Source organism: Passer domesticus, unplaced genomic scaffold (genome assembly GCF_036417665.1).
Source record: "Passer domesticus isolate bPasDom1 unplaced genomic scaffold, bPasDom1.hap1 HAP1_SCAFFOLD_51, whole genome shotgun sequence".
Taxonomy (NCBI): domain Eukaryota; kingdom Metazoa; phylum Chordata; class Aves; order Passeriformes; family Passeridae; genus Passer; species Passer domesticus.
The window spans coordinates 660,521-680,114 of NW_026990161.1; the positions used below are offsets into that span (position 1 = coordinate 660,521).

At 51.0% G+C, this 19,594-nt stretch overlaps 1 protein-coding gene across 3 annotated transcripts; it reads right to left on the reverse strand.

Moving 5' to 3' along the window:
- LOC135292813 (serine/threonine-protein kinase PAK 3-like) lies at positions 1-19,399 on the reverse strand. 3 transcript variants are annotated; one of them, XR_010354976.1, is made up of 18 exons: positions 18,167-19,397; positions 17,337-17,374; positions 15,859-15,962; positions 12,972-13,099; positions 12,604-12,773; positions 11,717-11,788; positions 11,269-11,391; positions 10,864-10,989; positions 10,147-10,288; positions 7,920-7,983; positions 7,054-7,102; positions 5,707-5,816; positions 4,762-4,879; positions 3,828-3,927; positions 3,206-3,402; positions 2,745-2,879; positions 1,116-1,219; positions 1-671 (listed from the first exon to the last, which is right to left on the reverse strand). XR_010354976.1 is itself a non-coding variant. In XM_064406887.1 (17 exons), exons 1-17 carry the CDS (start codon positions 18,240-18,242, stop codon positions 1,175-1,177), a joined length of 1,797 nt encoding a protein of 598 aa, XP_064262957.1. In that variant the 5' UTR covers positions 18,243-19,396; the 3' UTR covers positions 678-1,174. The 3 variants fall into 3 exon arrangements, 2 of the variants coding, with proteins under 2 accessions (XP_064262957.1, XP_064262958.1); XM_064406887.1 differs by lacking the exon at positions 1-671 and having other exon boundaries at positions 678-1,219; positions 18,167-19,396; XM_064406888.1 differs by lacking the exons at positions 1-671; positions 2,745-2,879 and having other exon boundaries at positions 678-1,219; positions 18,167-19,399.
- Positions 19,400-19,594: the final 195 nt, after the last annotated feature.

Below are 19,594 nucleotides of genomic sequence, written 5' to 3' on the forward strand. Positions count from 1 at the left end.
TCATCCTCCTCCTCCGTGCCACTCCTGGGAGCAGCGGGGGTGCGGGTGACCTGTCATTTCTCCCCAACGTGAGCTGAATTTTTTAAATAAAGACATTAAAAAGGAGAAAGATCTCCTGCCCTATTTATTACACTGGTATTGTCCTTCATAGCTGACACGATCTGTCCTAAGGACGTGATTCGTGTAGGTTCTTTTTCACTGATCTCAGGGTGCAAAAACTGACACGACAAGGGGATTTGCAGTAAAATCAAAATACATGTACTTTTATTAAATAGTCATAGAAAAGATGGGTTAGAGAGAAGGGGAATGAAGAAAGGGGAAAGAGTAAGGAAAAGAAAAAGAAGAGAGGGAGGGCAAGGAGGTATATAGCTACCAGACGTGCAGATGACAAAGTCCCTCGAAGTCCGGTCGACGAAGACGCCTGTCGTCTTCACGTCAGGGGAGATCTCAAAGGTATCAGTCAGCTCTAAACCTTTTTATAGTCCTTTTGAAATGGGGGAAGGGGACCCATTTCAAAATAGTCTATTGATAAAGGGTACAAGGAGTCCATCAGTAGTCCATCAGGAACAGGCGTCGTCAGCAGCAGATGTCGTAGGCAGGAACCATTGTCTTCTCGGTCCAGTGGTCGCTTGCAAAACTTGCTTTGGTCCCCACGCACGCCTTCCCTCACCCTACGGTAGGGATTTCAGTCTCAGTCATTTTAGGGAGAAGAGGGGAGCTTTTCCATGTAGAGGTTGCATGTCCCAGTCCTTGAGGGGAGAGCCCTCTCCCATCTCAGTCCATCTGCCACGGTGGTTGATGTACGGTGAGTGGAGGGTCCTTTTGTGGCGACCTCCGGGAAGGTCATTCCAGAGAGAAAGTCCAGCCAAGTCAGAAGGGTGGAGAAATTCCAGCACTAGCGTTGCTAGGTGATGCAGGCGAAGGAGAGCACACTGCCCCTTCTTGGGTGCAGTGTTCCATGAGTTGAGCAAACACACCCGTAGGCAATAATCTGGCTTGGTGGACCAGACAGACCTGGATTTTCAGAACAGGATCTTTCCCTTTCCCCGGTGGTCTTGGCTTTCATGACGATCGAGAGGCAAAAAATGAGGGAAGTTTCGGACAGACTCTCACACCTTGTCATCTCCTTTGCTTCTTGCATTCCCTTGCTGCAGGGATGGCAGCAATCAGGCTGTCAGAAGAGGCTTAAGAGAGGCTCCGCTGATTGCAGAAATGGATGCTGCCCAAAGGGAAAAAGAAACAAAACAAACCAAATTAAAAGAGACAAAGGAAAAAGAAACCATTCTTTTCCAAATTGAGCTCCTAACAGGGTTGAGCTGGATTCCTCCAGCACCCAGAAATACACAGACATGGGACTGAGGGCACCAGCAGCACGTCTGCCTTCATGTCCAGCATGCTGCTGTCACAGGCAAACACGGCCCAGAACTGCACTAGTCCATTCCTCATGGTGTCGTCACTTGCTGGGATTTTTGTCCTGCTATCACTGTGGGATTGCTGCTTGCTGTCCTAAGGATTTATTCCTTTCAGGAAAGTCAACAGACTTATTCAAGCTCCTCTTTTCTACAGACATGGGCTCTTTGAGTGTCCAAGAGAGATGTGGGGCATAAGGCTTTCCTCAAGAGACTCCCAAGAGCTCTGAAAAATGTTGATCCCACGTGTTGTTCTCAGGAGCTCTGGACATGCAGGTTTTCAGCAGCAAGCCAGGAGCAAGGACACAAGCAGCAGGGTGCAGATGCGCTCAGCTCTGGCTTGCAGGAAGAGCAGTGTCTGCCTCAGCACACCCCACTCCCTCCTGTGCTGGCTGGCATCTTCCTTCACAGCAGGCACAGCCAAGGAAGTGGCCTGGTCACCAGCTCCTTGTCTGCCACCAAACCTGGCAGCAAAGCCACAGCCATTCTCATCTACTTGATGGGGCAAGGCAGCACATGGGGCTGGCACAAATCCTGCACAGCTGTGCCTGTTTGGCTGGCAGAAACCTCCAAGGGTGGGCCAGGCGGGACAAGCTGGGTGCTCTCGGATGCTCACAGTGAGCTCCACCCCAGCTCCCCCATTCCCACAGACCAATCTAAAACCGCTTGGCAGGGACTGCTTTCATTGTGTTCCTCAAGCCCCCATCCCCAGCATTGCAATACTTCAGTTCCTTTGCTACCAGGCAAACCTCAATACAGCACCTGAGAGCAAAAGAGGGACACAGAAATGACCAGAAGGTGGGAGCTCTCCTCTGAGGAAGGGCTGGGAGCCTTGTGCCTGTTTATCCTGGAGAAGAGCAAGCCCCAAGGAGACTTTTCAATAGTTTCAGGGGCTTCTAGGAAAGTTGGGGACATTTCTTTTAGCAGGGCCAATTGCAAGAGGACAAGGGGGAACGGCTTTAAGCTAAAAGACACTCAATTCAGATTGGCTCTGAGGAAGAAACTGTTTGTGAGGAGAGTGCTGCAACACTGGCACAGGCTGCCCAGAGAGCTGGGAGGAGCCCCAACCCAGCAACATTCAAGCTCCGCTTGGATGTGCCTCTGAACAACCTGATCTACTTGAAGATGTCCTTGCCAGTGGCTGGAGTTCTGGGCTAGATGACCTTACTGGGCCCTTCTAACCTCAAGCAATCAAGATCCTACTTGGTTTTCATTTGAAAAGCACCCAGAGTGGAGATTACTCTGTGGGGGGCCCATCTGATTCCCTGGAGTTTGGCCAAGGAGCAAACCCTGGCAGGGAACAGCTGTTTGGCCTGCAGCCGCTTTGCCTTGTACCTGCAGAAGTTCCTTGGCAGAGCCTCGCCTGTCCACATCCATCTGCAGGCAGCAGCCCAGAAATTCACACAAGCCAGGGGGTAGCCTGAGCTGCTGCAGATTTGGAACCCCTTGCTTGCCTATCAGGTAGCTGGCCTGAAGCAAAAGGAAACATGAGACTCTACGTGATTCTTCCATATCCTTCAGGGCTCACCTAGACCCCATCTTTAAAACTCCAGTCTGCAGTGGCAATTTCTTGCCTAGCCGATGCTTAGAGATGAGCCTTGTCTCCCAAAGGAAAAAAGGCCCCAGTGCAGCCCCAGCTATTCCAGCACCAGGTCTTGCCTTGACAGCTGATGTGAGCCCCAGAGACCTTTTTTGAAGTGGCCCTTGCTGGAAGCACTTCAAGCTGTGGGAATGGGATTTTCTCTAATGGACATGGAGCAGAAGGACACGGCTATCTGAGCACATTTGCACCTTACCTTGTCACTGGTCTCCTGCATATAAGGAGCCTCTCCTGTGGCCATTTCTATTCCCGCAATGCCAAGGGACCAGGTGTCCACTTTGGGGCCGTAAGGCTCTCTTCTCACCACCTCGGGTGCCATCCAGTAAGTGGTCCCGACCATCGACCTCCGTTTCCTGTGCTCAGGGCTGAGCACAGCACAGAGGCCAAAATCAGCTGAGGAGGAAAACAAACACTGCTTCAAGTAGGAAACCAAGGAAAAGGGCTTCTCACTCTCAGTCCCAGAACGCAGTGCTTAATGGAGCTGGAAAAGCAGCTGGGCTCTCCTTCCTCAGGGCTGCAGCCAAGGACATGGGCAATTGTACAGCTAACAACCCGCCCAGGATTCCCACAAAACCTTGGCTTTTCCTCATTGCCCTGAACGTTTACACTGTAACTCTCTCCCTTTGGAAGGAACACACACAAACCAAAGTTACTCTGGATACCTGGTTGCTCTCTAGACCACTCAGCATCTTCCAGCTGCTGCCTGGGCTTGCGCAGCGCTCCCTGCACTCTCAGCAGCCACTGCTGGCACCCGGCACCTCTCCAAAGCAGCCCCACACCGCCTCCCCGCAGCGCTGCGCCTGAGCAGGAATACCCACCCAGCTTGACGGAGCCGTCCCGGCCCAGAAGGATGTTGTCACTTTTGATGTCTCTGTGGATCACCTGCTTGGCATGAAGGAAAGCCAGGCCTTGCAGGCACTGCCAGGGGAAAAAGAAAGAGGAGGCCAAGAGTTAGCCTGATCTGATTTCATCACATGCAAAAGGAGGCTGCTCCTGAAGATTCACAGATCTCCAAGGAGCAGTGAGTGCTGGCAGGAGGAAGAGCTTGCTGCTGCAGCACTAGGAGAGCAGGATCTTTCCAAGGGAAGGCATATTAGCTTTGGAGGGGGAAGCATCAGTCAGTCGTTGCTCCAGACTGTCCCCTGCAAAGCCAGTCAGAATGAGCGCTGCTGCAGCGGATGCGCTCTCCCCGTCCGGACGACAAACAATGGTTTGCCAAAAGAGGAAAACGTCCCTGCCTTGGATACCAAGGAGATCACTGTCGGGTGGGAGACTGGAGGACAAGGGTTCTACGGCTGCCTCGACAGCAGACTTGGAAGTAGCTCTTTTGTCAGTTTTCAGCAGCAAGCACCATGCTGGGTGCCATGCCATCCTTTGGAGTGGAGACCTGTGACAGATGAGTCTCTCTTTGGCTTGGCCTCTGGTTTCAAGCTCTCACAGCAGCACCTTTGCACTTACAGGCAAAGAAGGCAGTGCAGAAAGGCTCTGGGCAAAGGCTTGGGGAGGCAAAGTGCAGAACAGAAAATAAAAAGGAAAAAGAGACAGAGAGTTCAATGATGGTGGATAAGAGTGAAGAACAGAGTACAGGAAGGGCAGGGACACTGGCAGGCACTTCAGTCCAGATGCTCTTTCTTCTCTGAAGCAGAAGAGCAACACAGAAAGAAAGCTCTGAACATGGAATCACTCCCTTTGCAGTGCTTTCAAAGGACGAGCCTTGTCCAAGCCATCCCAAGCACAAGCAGGACCCCTTACCTCCCGACACACTGTTGCTATGTGTCCTACAGCCATCCTTCTCACGGTGACCACATCAGCTAAGGAGCCTCCATCCATATATTCCAACACCAGCAGGACAGCCTCATCCACAAGGTAGCTGCAAGAGGAAAGCAACAGCGTGGAGCTGAACGTGCACAGCTAAATTGCTGTGGGGAAGAAAAGACTACAGCTGAGTTTTGTTTCCAGGTCACTGGTAAATGAAGATGGAATCAAATGAAGACACACTCCACCTAGGCTAGCCAGTGCCTGCCATCTGTGCCACCTAAAGGAGGAAGGCACATCCATGGAAAAGGAGACGGCTTAGGTGGCAAGCAGGGGAAAAAGGAGGTTTAGTGAGGAAAACGATAAATCTGGAAGTGGACACATCCCAACAGCTGCTTCATCATCTTCAGACACAAATTGCACCATTCCCTCCAGCAGCAAGGAGACACAGTTTTCACAGCTTTTACTAAAGGCAAGTGGCTGTGCAGCACTGCCAACACCCTTTGGAAAACCTTGCAGAAAGGACAGTCACAAACAGGAAAACAATTTCAGACCTGGCAAAGTATGTGTCTCCTAGCCTAGTCTTTTGGCATGCAAGGTTATGGGAAATAGTGGGAACAGCACAAGGTACATAATCTCTGGCATGTTTTCTCCTCCAACACTTGGAAAAAATCACGCCCCAAACCAGCAAAACCACATGCAGCAAGTGAACATACAGGCTGCTGGCTTAGTAAGAGAGCCAGGTTTCTGAGATCAATCTTCAAGCTGTTTATGTCAGGAAGCATTCATGGGGACAGAATGCAAACTCCTCCCATGCCTGGTGCAGGAGTGGATTGATGTTCATTGAAAGATCCATTTTCTGCCAGTGGCTAAAGAGCTTTTAAATCTTTGCCTTGCAAGTATGGAAATGAACATTCCCAGAAAATCACCAGAACTACTTACCTTTCTAAGTAGCTGACAATATTGGCGTTCTTATTTTCTCTCATGAGCAGGATTTCTTTTAATACTCCCTCACAGCCCTGGTGCTGGAGATAAAGTTCCTTTACAGCCACCTACAATGACATCAAAAGCTCTTAGGGACAGACATGACCAGAGCCTCTTTCTCTGGCACTCATGGGCGTGGATGCCTTGTCACCTCGGAAAAAAGGGACTCTAAACCATCAACCACAAAGCGCTAACACCACCCTCTGCACCCGCAGGCTTCTCAAATAGACTTTGTTTAGCACTACTATTATCATTTACGCATGCTTTGGAAGACAAAAGTAATTTTGATCCTGTGAAGAGACGGCTGCCAATTCAATTGTGTGCCAGAGTAAACACATAAAACATGATGGGGAAAATGCTGTCAAAAAAGAACTGCAAAGTGACTCAAGGTAAAGTTACAATCCCAGCACATCCTCACTTCTTCAGTTTGGCTTTTGCAACTTTGAAGAACAATCTTTAGACTTGAAATTATTGAATGGGTTTAAAAATGAATACCCCTTTCTGTGGTACACTATGGATGTGCCCCAAGTTCTAAACACAGGGCTTGGGGCTTTTGGACGCCTCCGAGACCTCCCTCCAAGTGCAGTTCCTGAGCACAGCTCTGCAGCTGGATAAGGAACTACCTTCTCTAATTCCTTACTATCAAGGAAGATGGAATGTATTTCCTGAGAGTCAAAAAGGAGAATTCAGGACTTGGAACTTCTAGCCCCAAAGAGCAGCAAGACTCTCCAAGACACCACCATGCCTGTTCAGAACAGAGAGCATCTCTCTAGTGGAACACAGGATCAACACAAGGTTGTATTATTTAAGGCTCTTCATCAACTTCTTCTCATTCATCCGTTCACGTGTCTCTGTGTGTGTGTGTGTGTAGGTGTGTGTGTATGTGAACTAGGTTCCCTAGGACTGAAAGGCAAAACTGTGCTCCAGACAAGATCTCTCTTTCTGAAGGGCTTGCATTGTATTTTCCAACTGAATCACGTGATAGAAAACAAAATATCTGTGTCTGATCCTGGGCTTAAGAGGAATTGGGCTGGAATGATGGCTCTTGCCATCAGCTAATCTATGCATATTTATCCAGTAAGTCCAAGCTAGCGTGTCCTCTGAAAGACACCACGGCCATCCTTGCATTCATTCAGGTAGGTAGGAAGGACAAAGTCTGTCCCAAATGCATTTTGCAGCCTGCCTCTAGACAGACTGCTTCTGCAGAGCAGCCTCTGCAGCAAAGACAGGCGGCCCAAAGCTCTGGCCACAGATCACATCACAGGGAAAGCACTCAAGAGCTGCAAGATCTGCATGGGCACTCACCGCTTGTCCTGTGGCAGTGTCAAAGGCCTTATAAACAGCTCCAAAGCCCCTAGAATCAGAACAGTGGCAAGAACAGAGAAGTTGTTCAGTGCTGAGGAGCAAAAGGCAGCCCAGGCAGGAGCTCTCTGCTGCCTGCAGTGTCTCTAAAACACTGGGCTTTGTCTACTCTTCAGCCAAGGGCACAGCAGCCCAGCAGCCCTCTGCCACGCAGAGTGTCCAAGAGAAAAGCTGGCTCCCACAGGAAGAAAAAGGGCTGCTAGAATTCTCCAATGCACACACTAGCTTATGCATGTGGGGGGGTTTTCTTTGCCTTTTCCTTCTTGTGTATGTGCCTGTGGCGTGCCTTTCCAGGCAATGAAACACACAGTGCTGCTGGTCCTTCTCACTGCTCTCTTTTCATCCTACCTGCCAAACTCAGGCAATGCCACACAGCCTTTCTTATTTTCCTGACCACTGAATATTGTTTCCAGAAAAATACTACTAAGAAATGCTACTGAGAGCTGTTATCTGACAGCTCTCTGGTGGGAAACAACACACAAAACCTGCTCTCTCAGGTTTTCCTTCCTTCATGAGTGTGGCCATATTACTTTGAATCATACAAAACCATGTCTCCTGGGAAAACAGGCAAACTGGTGCCCCATCTTGGAGGGACAGGAGGGCTTCCAGGTCCTGCTCCTTGAGGCAGCCAAGACATTGTCAGCATCCAGTTGTCTTTGATGATGCCTTGTACTGCCTCAGTAGTGAGACAGGGACAATCTGGAGCCAGGCTCTGAAGATGCTTGCAGCTTGCCTGACTTCCCACATGCTATTGAACCACCAAAATTCCTGGCCCGTGGTTCTGTAGAAATAAGTGTGGCTGCACTCACCCACTGCCAAGGTGTTCCCATCCAGTGTACTTCTTTTCTGGATCTTCCACACTCACCACACACCCTGAAAGAAACAAAATGCAAGAAGCAAAGTTCAAAACAGAGAGATTGAGCTTGCAGGAGATCTGAAACCCAGCTCCACTCTCTGGGGCTCTGAGCAATTTGTGGTCTTTTGGCTAACGATAACATCAACAAGAACAACAACAACAGCAGCCCCAGCAAGACAGGCAGCTCTGCACAGAGTCTGATTCTCCCACACTCCTTTGCAGGGTTGCCTTGAGGGGAAACTAAGCCCAGGGAAAAACCATCAGAGCAGACAGAAATCAGAAGACAAACAGGCACCAAGACAAGCGGCTGTCATCTACAAATGGGAAGGAGGGCTGAAAAATCAGGAGCCTTCATTTTCTTGGGAAGAAACACTCTCTTGGGAGATTCAGCACAAGATTACATACTTCCAAGGATTCAATGCACCCTGGGATCTGGGATGAATTTTTATCAACATCTGCTTTTTGCAGAGCAGAAAGAATCTTGCAAAGTGAATTCCAGGAGAGGAGGGGATGTTCCCTTCCTCTCAGCAGTTTGCCTAAAGAATGCCTTGACATTTTCAGAGAACAGCAGCTCATGCTACATCCAAGAACACTGGCTCTAAGAATTAGAACCCTTTTATTTAGGAGCAGGCTAAGTTCTGAAGACCACTTTTCCTGTTCCTCATTTAGTGAAGAACTACAAGTGCTGGTCTTCAGCCTGGGCTGCAGCAGCCACGGGCACTGGACTTGGCCCCTTGAAGAGCACCCACGTGCCCCATCTTCCCAAAGGGCACAGCCCAGACGGGTCACAAGGACAGCGCCGCTCCTCAGGCGCTGCCGTGACACAGACACCTGCACAAAGGAGATGCTGATCCTCTCACCAGCCCAGGCAAAGCTGCAGCAACGGGGCGGCAGCTGCAACCCCACAGCTGAGGAAGGCTCCAGCCCCTGCAGGCACAGCAGCTGTCAGTGGCAGGGCGGGTATGACAAAAAGCTTGGCAAAGCCCTCGAACGGCCACTGACAGCCACTGTCAAGAAGCCAAAGGCACACCCAGCTCTGTTACAAGCTGTTGACCCCACTCAAGGTAGAACATGGTTGTCTTTATGTTCAGACCCACAGAGGAGTCAATCAATCCACCTTTTGTCCCAACAGCTGATGGCAGACACTGAGTAAACTGGGCTCTGCTCTGTGCCTGACCCGTTAGTCTCTGACAGCACTGCACTGGCAGCTATTACTAGTTGTAAGAAGCAACTCAGCTGTACTTCAGAGTCACCAAGGCCTTGGTGTGCTTTCCTCAAGTGCAGGAATCTGTGCAGGGATTGAGGCCAATGCTTAGTATTCCAAGAGTGTTTACCAGCTGGGCATTAGCAGTGACAAAGTGCCTGGTACTGCAGGAACATGCAGCAGAGGGGCTGCAGGCTTCCTCCTGAGAATTGCCTGCAGGACAGTTCTATCTGGGAATAGATGTGTCTCTTTGATGCAACTTCCTAAGCATACAACTAAAATATCCAACAGGGATTGTAAAAAAACGTCCTTCTTCTCTTGAGGCACAATGAAAACAACACTTCCTATCTGATACCTTGGGATTGTTCTAAGAATGTAATGTTTTAACTTTTAAGGCACATTGAAAAGACCTCTTCCTCTCTTATATTTGTGCTGTCACCTCATGTTATCTTCCAGGAGGTCAGGCTAACCAAAATGTAGAATTCTTATCAAACCCAAACTGTAGAAGGAACAGTAGATGTACTAACAGTCATAAAAACAACATCAGCATTAAACCAGCCCCACAGACAATCAAGTTCTGGGAAGTATTTTGTCTCCAATGACTGGTGACAGGTCAGGAGTCTAAAGGGAATCTAGGAAGCCAAATGTTCTCATCAGTTTGGCCAGACTAGCACACACACCTTCACGGAGTCATTGGCTGGGTTGCAGCCTTCTGCTGCTTGCAAAACAATCCCTGCTTTTGTCTTCACTGCACAGGGAAGCTCAGGCAAAGCTCACCCACTCCCAGCTGCCCTCAAAGGCAAAAGGAATGCCCCAAAGTGCTGCCTGGCTGCCCCCAAGCACAACACTTGCTTCTGTAGGGAGTCCAAAATGTCTGTCTGACACCAAAGGCAGGAGGAACATGTGCTCCAGGCCATGCTGAGGCACACACACCATAAAACACTGCTCAGTCACACAAGAAATCCCCAGGACGTACTCAGCAGCTTCAGGAACTGCTTCTCTCTCTCCTGGCTTGAGCGGGCCGAGCTGCTCATGCTCTGGTTTTCAGGCTGTGGAGAGGAGGCTTCTTGGCAGGATGCTGCTGCACCAGCAGCTTCAATGGCAGATCCTGCGTCCACCTGGGAGAAGAAATTTGTTTGTGTCAGAAAGGTGCTTGGCAGAGATGTCCCAGACAGAGCATTTCAACGGCAAGCCCTTAGGAACAGCACTGGTGTTAGGCTGCAGGCTGAGCTGTCAACTCTTCCTCCTCAAGTCAAACCCACACAAGCAGTCAGAGACTACAGCTTGTTACAGCCAGCCGTGGAGGAGACTGTGAAAGGGAAAGAGCAACTTTAGACTTCAGCCCCTTCTGAGGACTGCAGTCACCATGGACAGGGAGAACTTGCTCAGAATCTGTGTGGGTCACCATGCTCACCTGAACAAGCCCCTCAAAAAACAAAGGGAGCACTAAGAGGCCAGCAGAAATACATTCACAGGATTGCTGGCCCACTGGCCAAAGCACTTGCCCTGCTGCCCAGGGCAGCAGCTGAGATTCAGCAGCCCAGGAAGTGTCCTTCTCTCCAGCTGCCATGGAGCCCACAGAGCACGGCGGTCAGAGACATTGCCCCCATCCACTGCTGCTCTGCAGGGGAAAGGCAGCAAGGGCAGAGACCACTTGTTGCAGGACTGCAGTGCCTCCTGCTCTTTCACTCACCTGCTTTTCTTCAGCCAGCCTGCACTGCAGCAGGACCTTGTGCATCCTTTCCATTTCCTCTTGGTGCCTCTTCTCCATTGCCATCATCTTCCTCTCAGCTTCCTGCAGCTCAGCCTGCAGCATGACCTTGATATTCCATCAAGAGAAATCTTACTGGCACCTGCCATCACACTCAGGTTTCCTCTTTTCCAGTCTCTAAAGCACTTCTATTCAGCCACTTCTTTCTGCTTCTCTACCCAGCTCTAACCCTTCCATCCCAGCTCTTCTTCCTGCTGCTCAGCACTGGAGCCTGCCAGGATCTGTGCTTCCAGTGCGGGCAGTAGTCCTTGCCTCCCCTTTCCTCAGGTCTCCAGTTCCTGCCCCCATCACTGCCCATCCCTCTGCTGCCTGCCTACTCAGGCTCACCTGCTCATTCTGCCACTGCTCATTCAACTTCTGCCTCAGCTGCTCACAATGCTTTAGCTCTCTTTTTAGCTGGTACACCCTGTGGATGACAGCAGCCTTCTGACGCTGCTCTTCCTGCAGCACCTGCACACAAAAGAAGATGGCTTTAAACTTCCCACACTCCACTTGTGTGGCAACCAAGACTGATGTGCTCTTGCTTTCCAAAAGCATTTTGTTCTCATGGTCATATTTCTAAGGGGTCAGCTAAGAGACAATGCCACCCAGACAGACAGTGCCCAGGGAAGCAGTGCCCATAAGGAGCCCAGAGGAGTCCAAAACAGCACACAAACTCTCTTTCCACACTCTATGCCTCTTGACTGCCTCTGCTTAGTAGCTTTTCTTCTTCAGCTTCCATGATGGCAATTTCCCCCTTCATCTCAAGCAGCCTTTTCTCCTTCTCCCTCTGTACCTCTGCCAGGAAGTTTGCCCGTTCCTCCAGCTGCTTCCGTGCCTCCACATGCTGCTCTTCCAGTTGTCTCTCCTGATGAGGGGAAGAGACAATTCCTGATGAAGTCCAAGCAATGCTCCCCATAGAAAGAGATGGAAGCTTCATCCCTCCAACAACCCCCCCACCTGGAAAGTGCACATGAGTCGTGACTTTGTGCCCTCCAGCAATGCTGTTCTAACCCAAAATGTAGAGGGAGTGTCAGCAGGTGGAAGGAAGGAGATGCCACCTTCCTTCCCTGCTCTCATGGCTGCCTGTTTTCTGGCCCCTCTCTCCTCAGCATTTCTGCCTGTTCTCAGAGGCTCTGTGCTCACATTCCCCCTGCCCTTTGATCAAGGAAGAGGTGCACATGGACTGCAGGATGAGGATGAGGCCAGCGCCTCCATGATCCAGTCACAAGGCAGGCCACCAGCTGAAATACCAGCAGCACGGGGCCTCTTGCATATGATTCAGGCCCAAAGACATCTGTCCACCATGGGAGGACAGAAAGCAAGGAACCCAGTTGCTGGGACTGCAGTTGGCAGCAAGGTCAGCAGCCGCCTGCTGCATGGCACAAGGCTGTGGGGAAGATCCTGCCCCTTCGCTGCCATGCTTTGGGTGGCGACCACCCAGCCTCCTGGGGAACTTGGCTGATGCCCATCCTCAACCTGTGCATGCATATACTGTCCCAGCATTGTCCTCTGGCTCTTCACAGGCCTTCAAGTATGAGCCCTTGAAGGCCCCTGCTGCCTGGCCCAGCAACGTCTGGCCTACAGCAGATGCTTGCGGCCATGTCACATACTCAGGATGCTCTTCTGCTGAGCCAGCCCACCAAACCCGCCTGAAATCTTCAGGGGCCTCTTGTTTCTTACCAGTTCTCTCATGAGATTCCTTTTTTCCTCTTCCTGGGCAGATTGCCAGAGTCTCAGAGCCTTGCAGCACTGCTCTTGTGCCCAGTGGAGCTGTTCAGCCATGTCTTCACATTGCTGCTGGCTGAGAGCTCTTACAGCCAGCAGCTCACAACGAAGGCCCCTCACATCCTCTGCAAACATGACACACGGCAGCAGTCAGACACTCCACAAGCACAGGAATCTGCTGGCCTTAAGCCCTTCCAGTTTCAGGCAAGGAGGGACCTGCCCTCAGCTGCTTCACTGCTCAGAAGCCCTGGGCACAGAGCTGCCTTCGCAGCCACTGCACGGGGCAGGGCCATCAGCAGAAACAAAGCGCACCAGGCTCTCACCCAGTATCGCCTCCTTGGCCTGCCTGGCCCTGTGCACTTGGGCTTCCACACGGCTCCTGGCCATCTCCAGCTCCCATATGTGCTGCTCAGCCTCCAGCAGGCTGCTTTGCAGGCTCTCCTTCTCTGACCTACAAGGCGTGAAGATGAAGAGCAATTGTTCCTGGCACACAGGGGCAGCTCCTCCAGTAAGATGTGCCTTAAGATCCCTACACCTTAGTACGCAAAATGGCTTGCATGGAAACTCAGATACAGTAGGACTATTTTGCCACTTTACATAGCAAAGCAGGCCCCTCCAGGTGACTGGGCAGCCTTTCCTCATGACCTAGCCCAGCTCAGTTTGGTCTCAGCAGCCAAAGCTGAAATTGCTGTTGCCTGACCTATCACACACGGGTGTGCCCACCAAGTATCTGCAAAGGGACAAAAGCCCAGCCTCTGCTCACAGCCCTGGGCTCATCAGCACTTCCAAGTCACTCTGCAGGTGCAGGACAGAACAGGGCTCTCCTGGCTGACTCCTCAATGCTTCATGCCATTCATAGTGGATGTATAGGTACTTTGTTGGCCAGGCACTCTCTAAGTAAAAGGGACTAAAGGAATTCACCAAACCATATAGCAAAACCTCTGGCTTCTAGCAGCATGAGTAGGAAACCAGAAGTAGGTTTCTATCTGCACAAGAACTCTCTAGGAGGAGGGACAGATATCCGGCCAATTAAATTACTGGAATTGGATAAACAAGACCACTTGCTACTTTATTTTTGCCTAACTAAGCCAGCAGTGCCCAAATATCTGGGCACTCTTTAAAAAGGAAGAAGGATCAGCCAAAAAGATCCTTGACAGGTTACAGAGGTGACTGGACAAGTGGGCAAGAATCAGTGCTCAGCAAGAATCCCCAGACACTGTCAAGAAGTCACAAGACCTTTCCCTTCTGCTGCTGCTGCTCTTTGTAAGTAGCTCCAGGTTCTACACATCCTTCACAAGAGTCAGCTCTGCAGGCTATCAAGATTTTCAGCATGACCCTCCAGCTTCACCTGAAGCATCAGCGCCCTACTCACAACATTCACATCTAAGAGCCTTGAATTCCAAAACCCCATGTCAAACAACTTGGCAAGCAAAGATTGATGGTCAGATGCACTGAAGGAGAAAGCAAAACCAGAGGGAAACTTCTGGTTTCAGCAAACATCTGCACAGTTTCCCTGGTCCTCAATTCAGTGCCAAGTTGGCTTGCTTTGCACTTGTCACAGGAATGTGCAAGGGGTCCCAAGCAGGCACCCAAAAAAAGCTTTGAGAGTTGAGCTGGCAGAAAAGTAATATTCACATCACAGTATCCTTCCCTTTTTGCTCCTGTCTCTTTGCTTCTCTGCCCAAGAAACATCTGGAGAGCACACAGCAGGCAGTAAATCCTGGCATAATGCTCACCACCTTTGTAACTACAGACCTTCAGTAATGTCCCACCCAGGGTCTCCTCCCTGCCTTTACCTGGCCTCTGCCAGCTGCTCTGAAAGGCCTCGCAGGTCCCGCTCCGTGGCTGCCAGTCGGGCTTCCAGGGCAGCGTTCTCCTGTGCCAGCACCGCCTTCTCTCTGCACACCTGGGACAGGGTGTGCCCTTGGTGGGAGAACTCCTGCAGCAGCTTCTCCAGGCCCCTGTGGGCTGGCCGCTGCCGGTGGAAAACCTGGCAGTGGGGGGGCACCATTTTTCAAGAGGAACAACAACAACAACAACACAGGCTCGGTCTCAGCTTGCTGCCAGAAGCAGCATTCGGGGGGGTCTTGCTAGGACAAATCCCTCTCCCACAAGTGCTGCCTAGGAACAAGGTGAGCGTACCTTTGGCACTGCCAGAGGAACCGCTTCCTTCAGCAGATCCCTCTGAGGCTGCCATTCCTCCGCTGTCGGTGCCGCCACCTCAGACGCCCTCTCCAGTGAGGAGTGGCGCTTTCTCTCAAATGCAGCCAGCTCCTTCCATCTACGGCAAGCAGACAGACAAACAAGCCTTTAATTGCAACATAGTCTCCTTGCAAGACCAGGACTGCATACCATGTCCCACACAAGGCAATCTCAGGGGCTTCCAACAGCCCTCTACTTCCACCTCAAGAGAATGCTGCAATTCCCTCCCTAGACCAGCATTCTCTTTGTCTTTTGTGCAGGTGAAAGAGTCACCACTGAGGAAGTCAAACAAGCTTCCAGAAGCCACAGAACACTTCCAGAAAGCTCAGGTACTCTCAGCGTAACACCTTCCTGCCTGCTAGCTCTTACACTCCTTTCTGATTACAGTGGATGCTGGACTTGCAAAAGTTCTTCTATGGCTAAAACATGCTTGCTAAGTCTAGACGAGTACTGCCACAATTACTCTTGCTTTCACTGTGAAACAAGGAAAGAGTCTGCAAGCCATAGCTTGGGGAGGAGGTGGGGACAATTTTCCAATCCAGTTATCAAAGGATGGGTTAGGCTGGCAGAGATCCCAGGAAGCCTCTAGCCCAGGCTTCAGTTCCAAGCACTTGGGGTCAGCATCTGGACAGGCTGCTCAAGGCCCTATCCAGCTGGGGTTCTGAATTTCCAGGGGTGGAATCTGCACAAGCTCTCTGAGACACTTGTTATGCTGCATGACTGCCTTTGCAGGTCAATGCTTTGCTCTCCTTAAGCCCAGCCTGACCCTCCCTTGCTTTTACTCTGGTCTAGTTAGGAATGCTTTTTGCCAGGGTTTAAGGAGTGAGTCCCAGGAGGCAGCTGTGCTCTAGGTTGCTCAGCAGCCAGACCTGCCCTGGGCTGCCTTGCCCCGTCTGTGCTGAGCAAGTCCAACAAGGAGAAAGCCAAATTTGTTCTTTGACACTGGGCCTCCTAAAGCCCAGCAATACCCACCCCTGCTCAGAGAAAGCGAGAAAGCTCAACACACACCTGAACTCCTGGGCGCCGTGCACTCTGTCCGTGCTCTCCTGCCGCTCCGCCTTTCCTGTCTGGGCCCAGGAGTCCTGACTGGCAAGATCCTCTCCTAGCGGGACCTGCAAGGAATAGGCAGGGGAAAAGCACAAACAAGCAATCAGGAGCAGGGAAGTTGGCTCCTGAGAGGTGGCAGAAGCAGCAAGCAGCAGCTCACCTGAAGGCAAAAGCTGTTGTGTGGGGCTGTTTATGTGGTGTTGATGTGGTGTTTATGTCCCAACTAACCCTGGAGTTGCTCTGGGAGTATCTGAGTAGAAGCAGGGAACATTTCCCTGCTCAGCTCTGCTCAACTGCCTTCCCCTCAGGATTTCAGGCCTTCAAGAGCAGCCAACAGGAACTGCATTCCAGCCCTTCACAGACAGATTTTGTCTCTGCCATGCAGAGCTGCTCAGGAGTCTCCTCAACACACTTGGGTCATGTCAAAGTTAAGGGGGCAGTCGAAGCAGTGCCTGTAGCTACCTAGATAGGGCGTGGAGAGGGGTGGGTCCCTGCAGGCAACAGCGGCTCCTCGGCACCCCACAAGGCTGGGAACTGCACCTGGGGACCTCTCTCTGCTGACAGCAGGGAGCCTGCACAGACCCTGTGCACAAAGGGGCTGACTTCCACACCAGTAGCACTAAAGGACATCATGCTACCGCTTCTCTGACACCAAGGGAAGTTCACAGTCCCTGTGAGAATGCCAGGAAAATGATGCCTGCATGTCAATTTTCAGATGCCATTTCCCACGGGTCAGTGGCTGGGCTGAAGTGCGAGGTCATGGCAGGACTCCAGCCCACAGCATCCTCAGCCTCCAAGGGCAAGGGCTGCCTGCTCAGAAACTTGCAGCTCTGCACTGCCCCAAAGCTTTGCACTCAACCAACCAAAGCTGCCACTGATTGCTGTAGGATGCTCAGGCCCTGGACTGACAACACCTGGAGGTTTGTTGTCCTTTGTGTCCCCTTTAGCCTCTGGAGGAAGAGAGCGAGCCAGAGGAGGTTCTGCTGCTGCTGTGGTGCTCTGCAGACAGGCAGCAGTGTGAGGGACAGGGAGTCACCTGTCATTTAGAACCTGATTTCTCCTGAGCTCTATTCCCAGCTCTCCTAAGCACAAGTCATGAATTTGGGAAAAAGTGAGATGCTCAGTCATTAAAACTCAGTTTAAAAGGGCTGATAAGGCTAATGTTTAAACAGGATTGTGCATGCTTCTGCAGGAGATATTTCAGGCTGGCTACAATCAGCATGCAGCCTCCTGTCTGCAAAGCTTGACTTCCATTAGTTAAAACCTCTTCAGTGGAAAAGGAGGAAAGGGATGGAATCCTTCTGGTAGTGTTCATGCAGATGCTGATGTGGACTTTCTTTCAGCTTGCCAGGCTGGCACTCTACTGCAACAGGCCAAGCCCTCAGCTTTCTCCACACTCCTCAGACACCAGGAATGTCAAGGGTGCCCGTCCCACTCACCGAAGCGTGCGCTTGACTCCTTCCACCTCTGAGGCGAGCTGCCGGGGGCAAGGGAGAATGAACCAGGTGCTGTTAGAAAACTGTTTGTGCTGAGGAATCCCACAGAACAAGCCCACCCAAGCAGAGAGCATTCTCCTTTCACAACATCCCTCCAGGAGCAACACTTCTTTAACACAGCAAGCAAGACTGCAGGACAATACCCTAGGCTGTGTCTACCTTTTGCTCAGCTTTGCCACTAAGGAACTAGAAACTTGGCCGTGAAGATGCAAATTGTTCCTTAGCAGGCAGTGCCTACATTGGAGCTCATTGTCCAGCCTGCAGCTAAAGCAGCTTTCTTCTCCTCTCTTTCCTGGACTTGCTTTTTCTTTTTGTAAATTGCATGCAGCATGTGCCATGTGGTTGCTGTAAACAATTCCCTACAAAAGATTCCACCAAACCCCTCTCAGCACTGGCAGTTCTGTTGGGACACAGCACAGGCCCAGCTCCAGGCTTCAGGAGCACACACAAAGTGCTCGGCAGTTTGCCCTGCAGCGCAGAGCCAATGGCTCTTGGAGCACGCAGAGGGGGTCCAGTTAGACAGGCACATCCTTTAAGGATGGAATGCAATCAAAAGATGCTTTTCCTCAGTTCTGGAGAGACCTGCACAGTTTTTGGGAGGATGCCTGCAAAGCTCTCCCAGTCTGCATTTTGGAGGTTCCTACACCCTGCTGGGCAAGAGACACCCCCTTCTCCAGCTGAAGCTCTTGACAGGAGCTTTACCAAACACATGGCATCTTTATGCATTTTTGCTCCAACGTGCTGCCCCAAAGGAAAAAACAACTTATATTTACCAGCCAAACGAAGAAAAGCTTTCCGAGAAGCCGCCAATGAAAAGGTGCTGCTGACTGCTCTACGGACTCGCTCCATCCTTTGAGCAGGGCTGCTCGAGTCCGTAGGCCAGGAAACACAAATGGAAAAAAAACCCCACTTGCACAAGTCCTGAGACTGTGCAAGTAAAAAAGGGGTAAAACAGGACACTTGCACAAGTCCTGAGACTGTGCAAGTAAAAAGGGGAAAAACGGGACACTTGCACAAGTCCTGAGACTGTGCAAGTAAAAAGGGGAAAAACGGGACACTTGCACCAGTCCAAGGACTGTGCAAGAAAATACAGAGAAAAAGGAACACTGGCCGTAATCTGAGAACAGCTCAGACGAGGTGATCCTCCTGCAAGGAGCACGCCAAGAGCTGCTCTGGACGCTGAGGCCTTGCGGGCACCAGGAAAACCTCCTGCTGACAACACTGTGACATGGCAGCCCTCTGCTGACATCACAATAGCAGCTGCTCTGGCTTGCTCTGTGAGTTCATGCATGGCAACCAAACCTACCCTACAGCTAATGCAAAAGAACAGCCCAGAAAGTTCTCCTCTGCCCCAAAGCAGCACAAAACCCCCTTGCAGTCCATAACCCACAGCTCAAAGGATCCCAGAGTAACACAGAACAGGCACCAAGCCCATTCACCCTGTATGCCAAGCTGAACACTCAGAAAGAGCCAGCATGTCAGGAAACCAAAGGCAATGTGCCCTTTTGCCCAGCAGTGCTTCTGACTAAAACCAAGAACACTTGGTTAAGTGCTGTGGATGAAATCATGCTTTGCTAATATCCTGGAGAGTTTCCTCAACTTGAATGCCTGTCATTCCCACCCATTTGCTGCATGGCTAACATCAACCAGCAAACTGTAGGGCTTGCTGAAGGAAGAATGACACCTAAGTGGGGGGAAAAAGCCAAGTAACCAACCTGCTGCACACACAGCACACTGCTGCTGCACAATTACAGCACCTCAAAGAAGCCTTTGGGGCCTGTGCCTCACTTCTGGCAGCTTCCCTGTAGTATGCATCTGGCAGTCACAGGGATCTGACTCCAATGGACACACAGAAAGAAGGAAAAGAACCTTAAATCCCAAGGTGAGACAATGTAGAAGCTGGTGGGGGGAGGAAAACCACCAAAATGGGCAAATCCCACCTAAAAGGGAGTTATAAGACAAAGACCAAATAGCTCAGCTGGTGGCCACACCTTAGCAAGGCAGGCTCAGGAAAACAGAGCAACCACAAGCTTTCCAAAGTTCAGAAGCTTCCTTCCCCCTCCTCTCCTCTGCCCTTGAAAACAGGTTTTTTTCTCCCTCCTAAAAATACCTTCCTGAGCACAAACAGAAAGTGCCTGGAAAAACCACCAGGTCTCAGTTAAAAACTAAAAAGAACGGAGAAAGATCTGGGCTTTTGCTGT

Bases quoted from the DNA above. Each gene is read 5' to 3' on its own strand.
- LOC135292813 (XM_064406887.1), bottom strand. From the start codon at position 18,242: ATGGAGCGAGTCCGTAGAGCAGTCAGCAGCACCTTTTCATTGGCGGCT. The intron at 11,789-12,603 runs GTAAGAAACAAG...TCCCCTCATCAG, and splicing joins GGAATCTCATGAGAGAACTG to GAGAGACAACTGGAAGAGCA. The intron at 5,817-7,053 runs GTGAGTGCCCAT...ATGTCATTGTAG, and splicing joins ACACTGCCACAGGACAAGCG to GTGGCTGTAAAGGAACTTTA.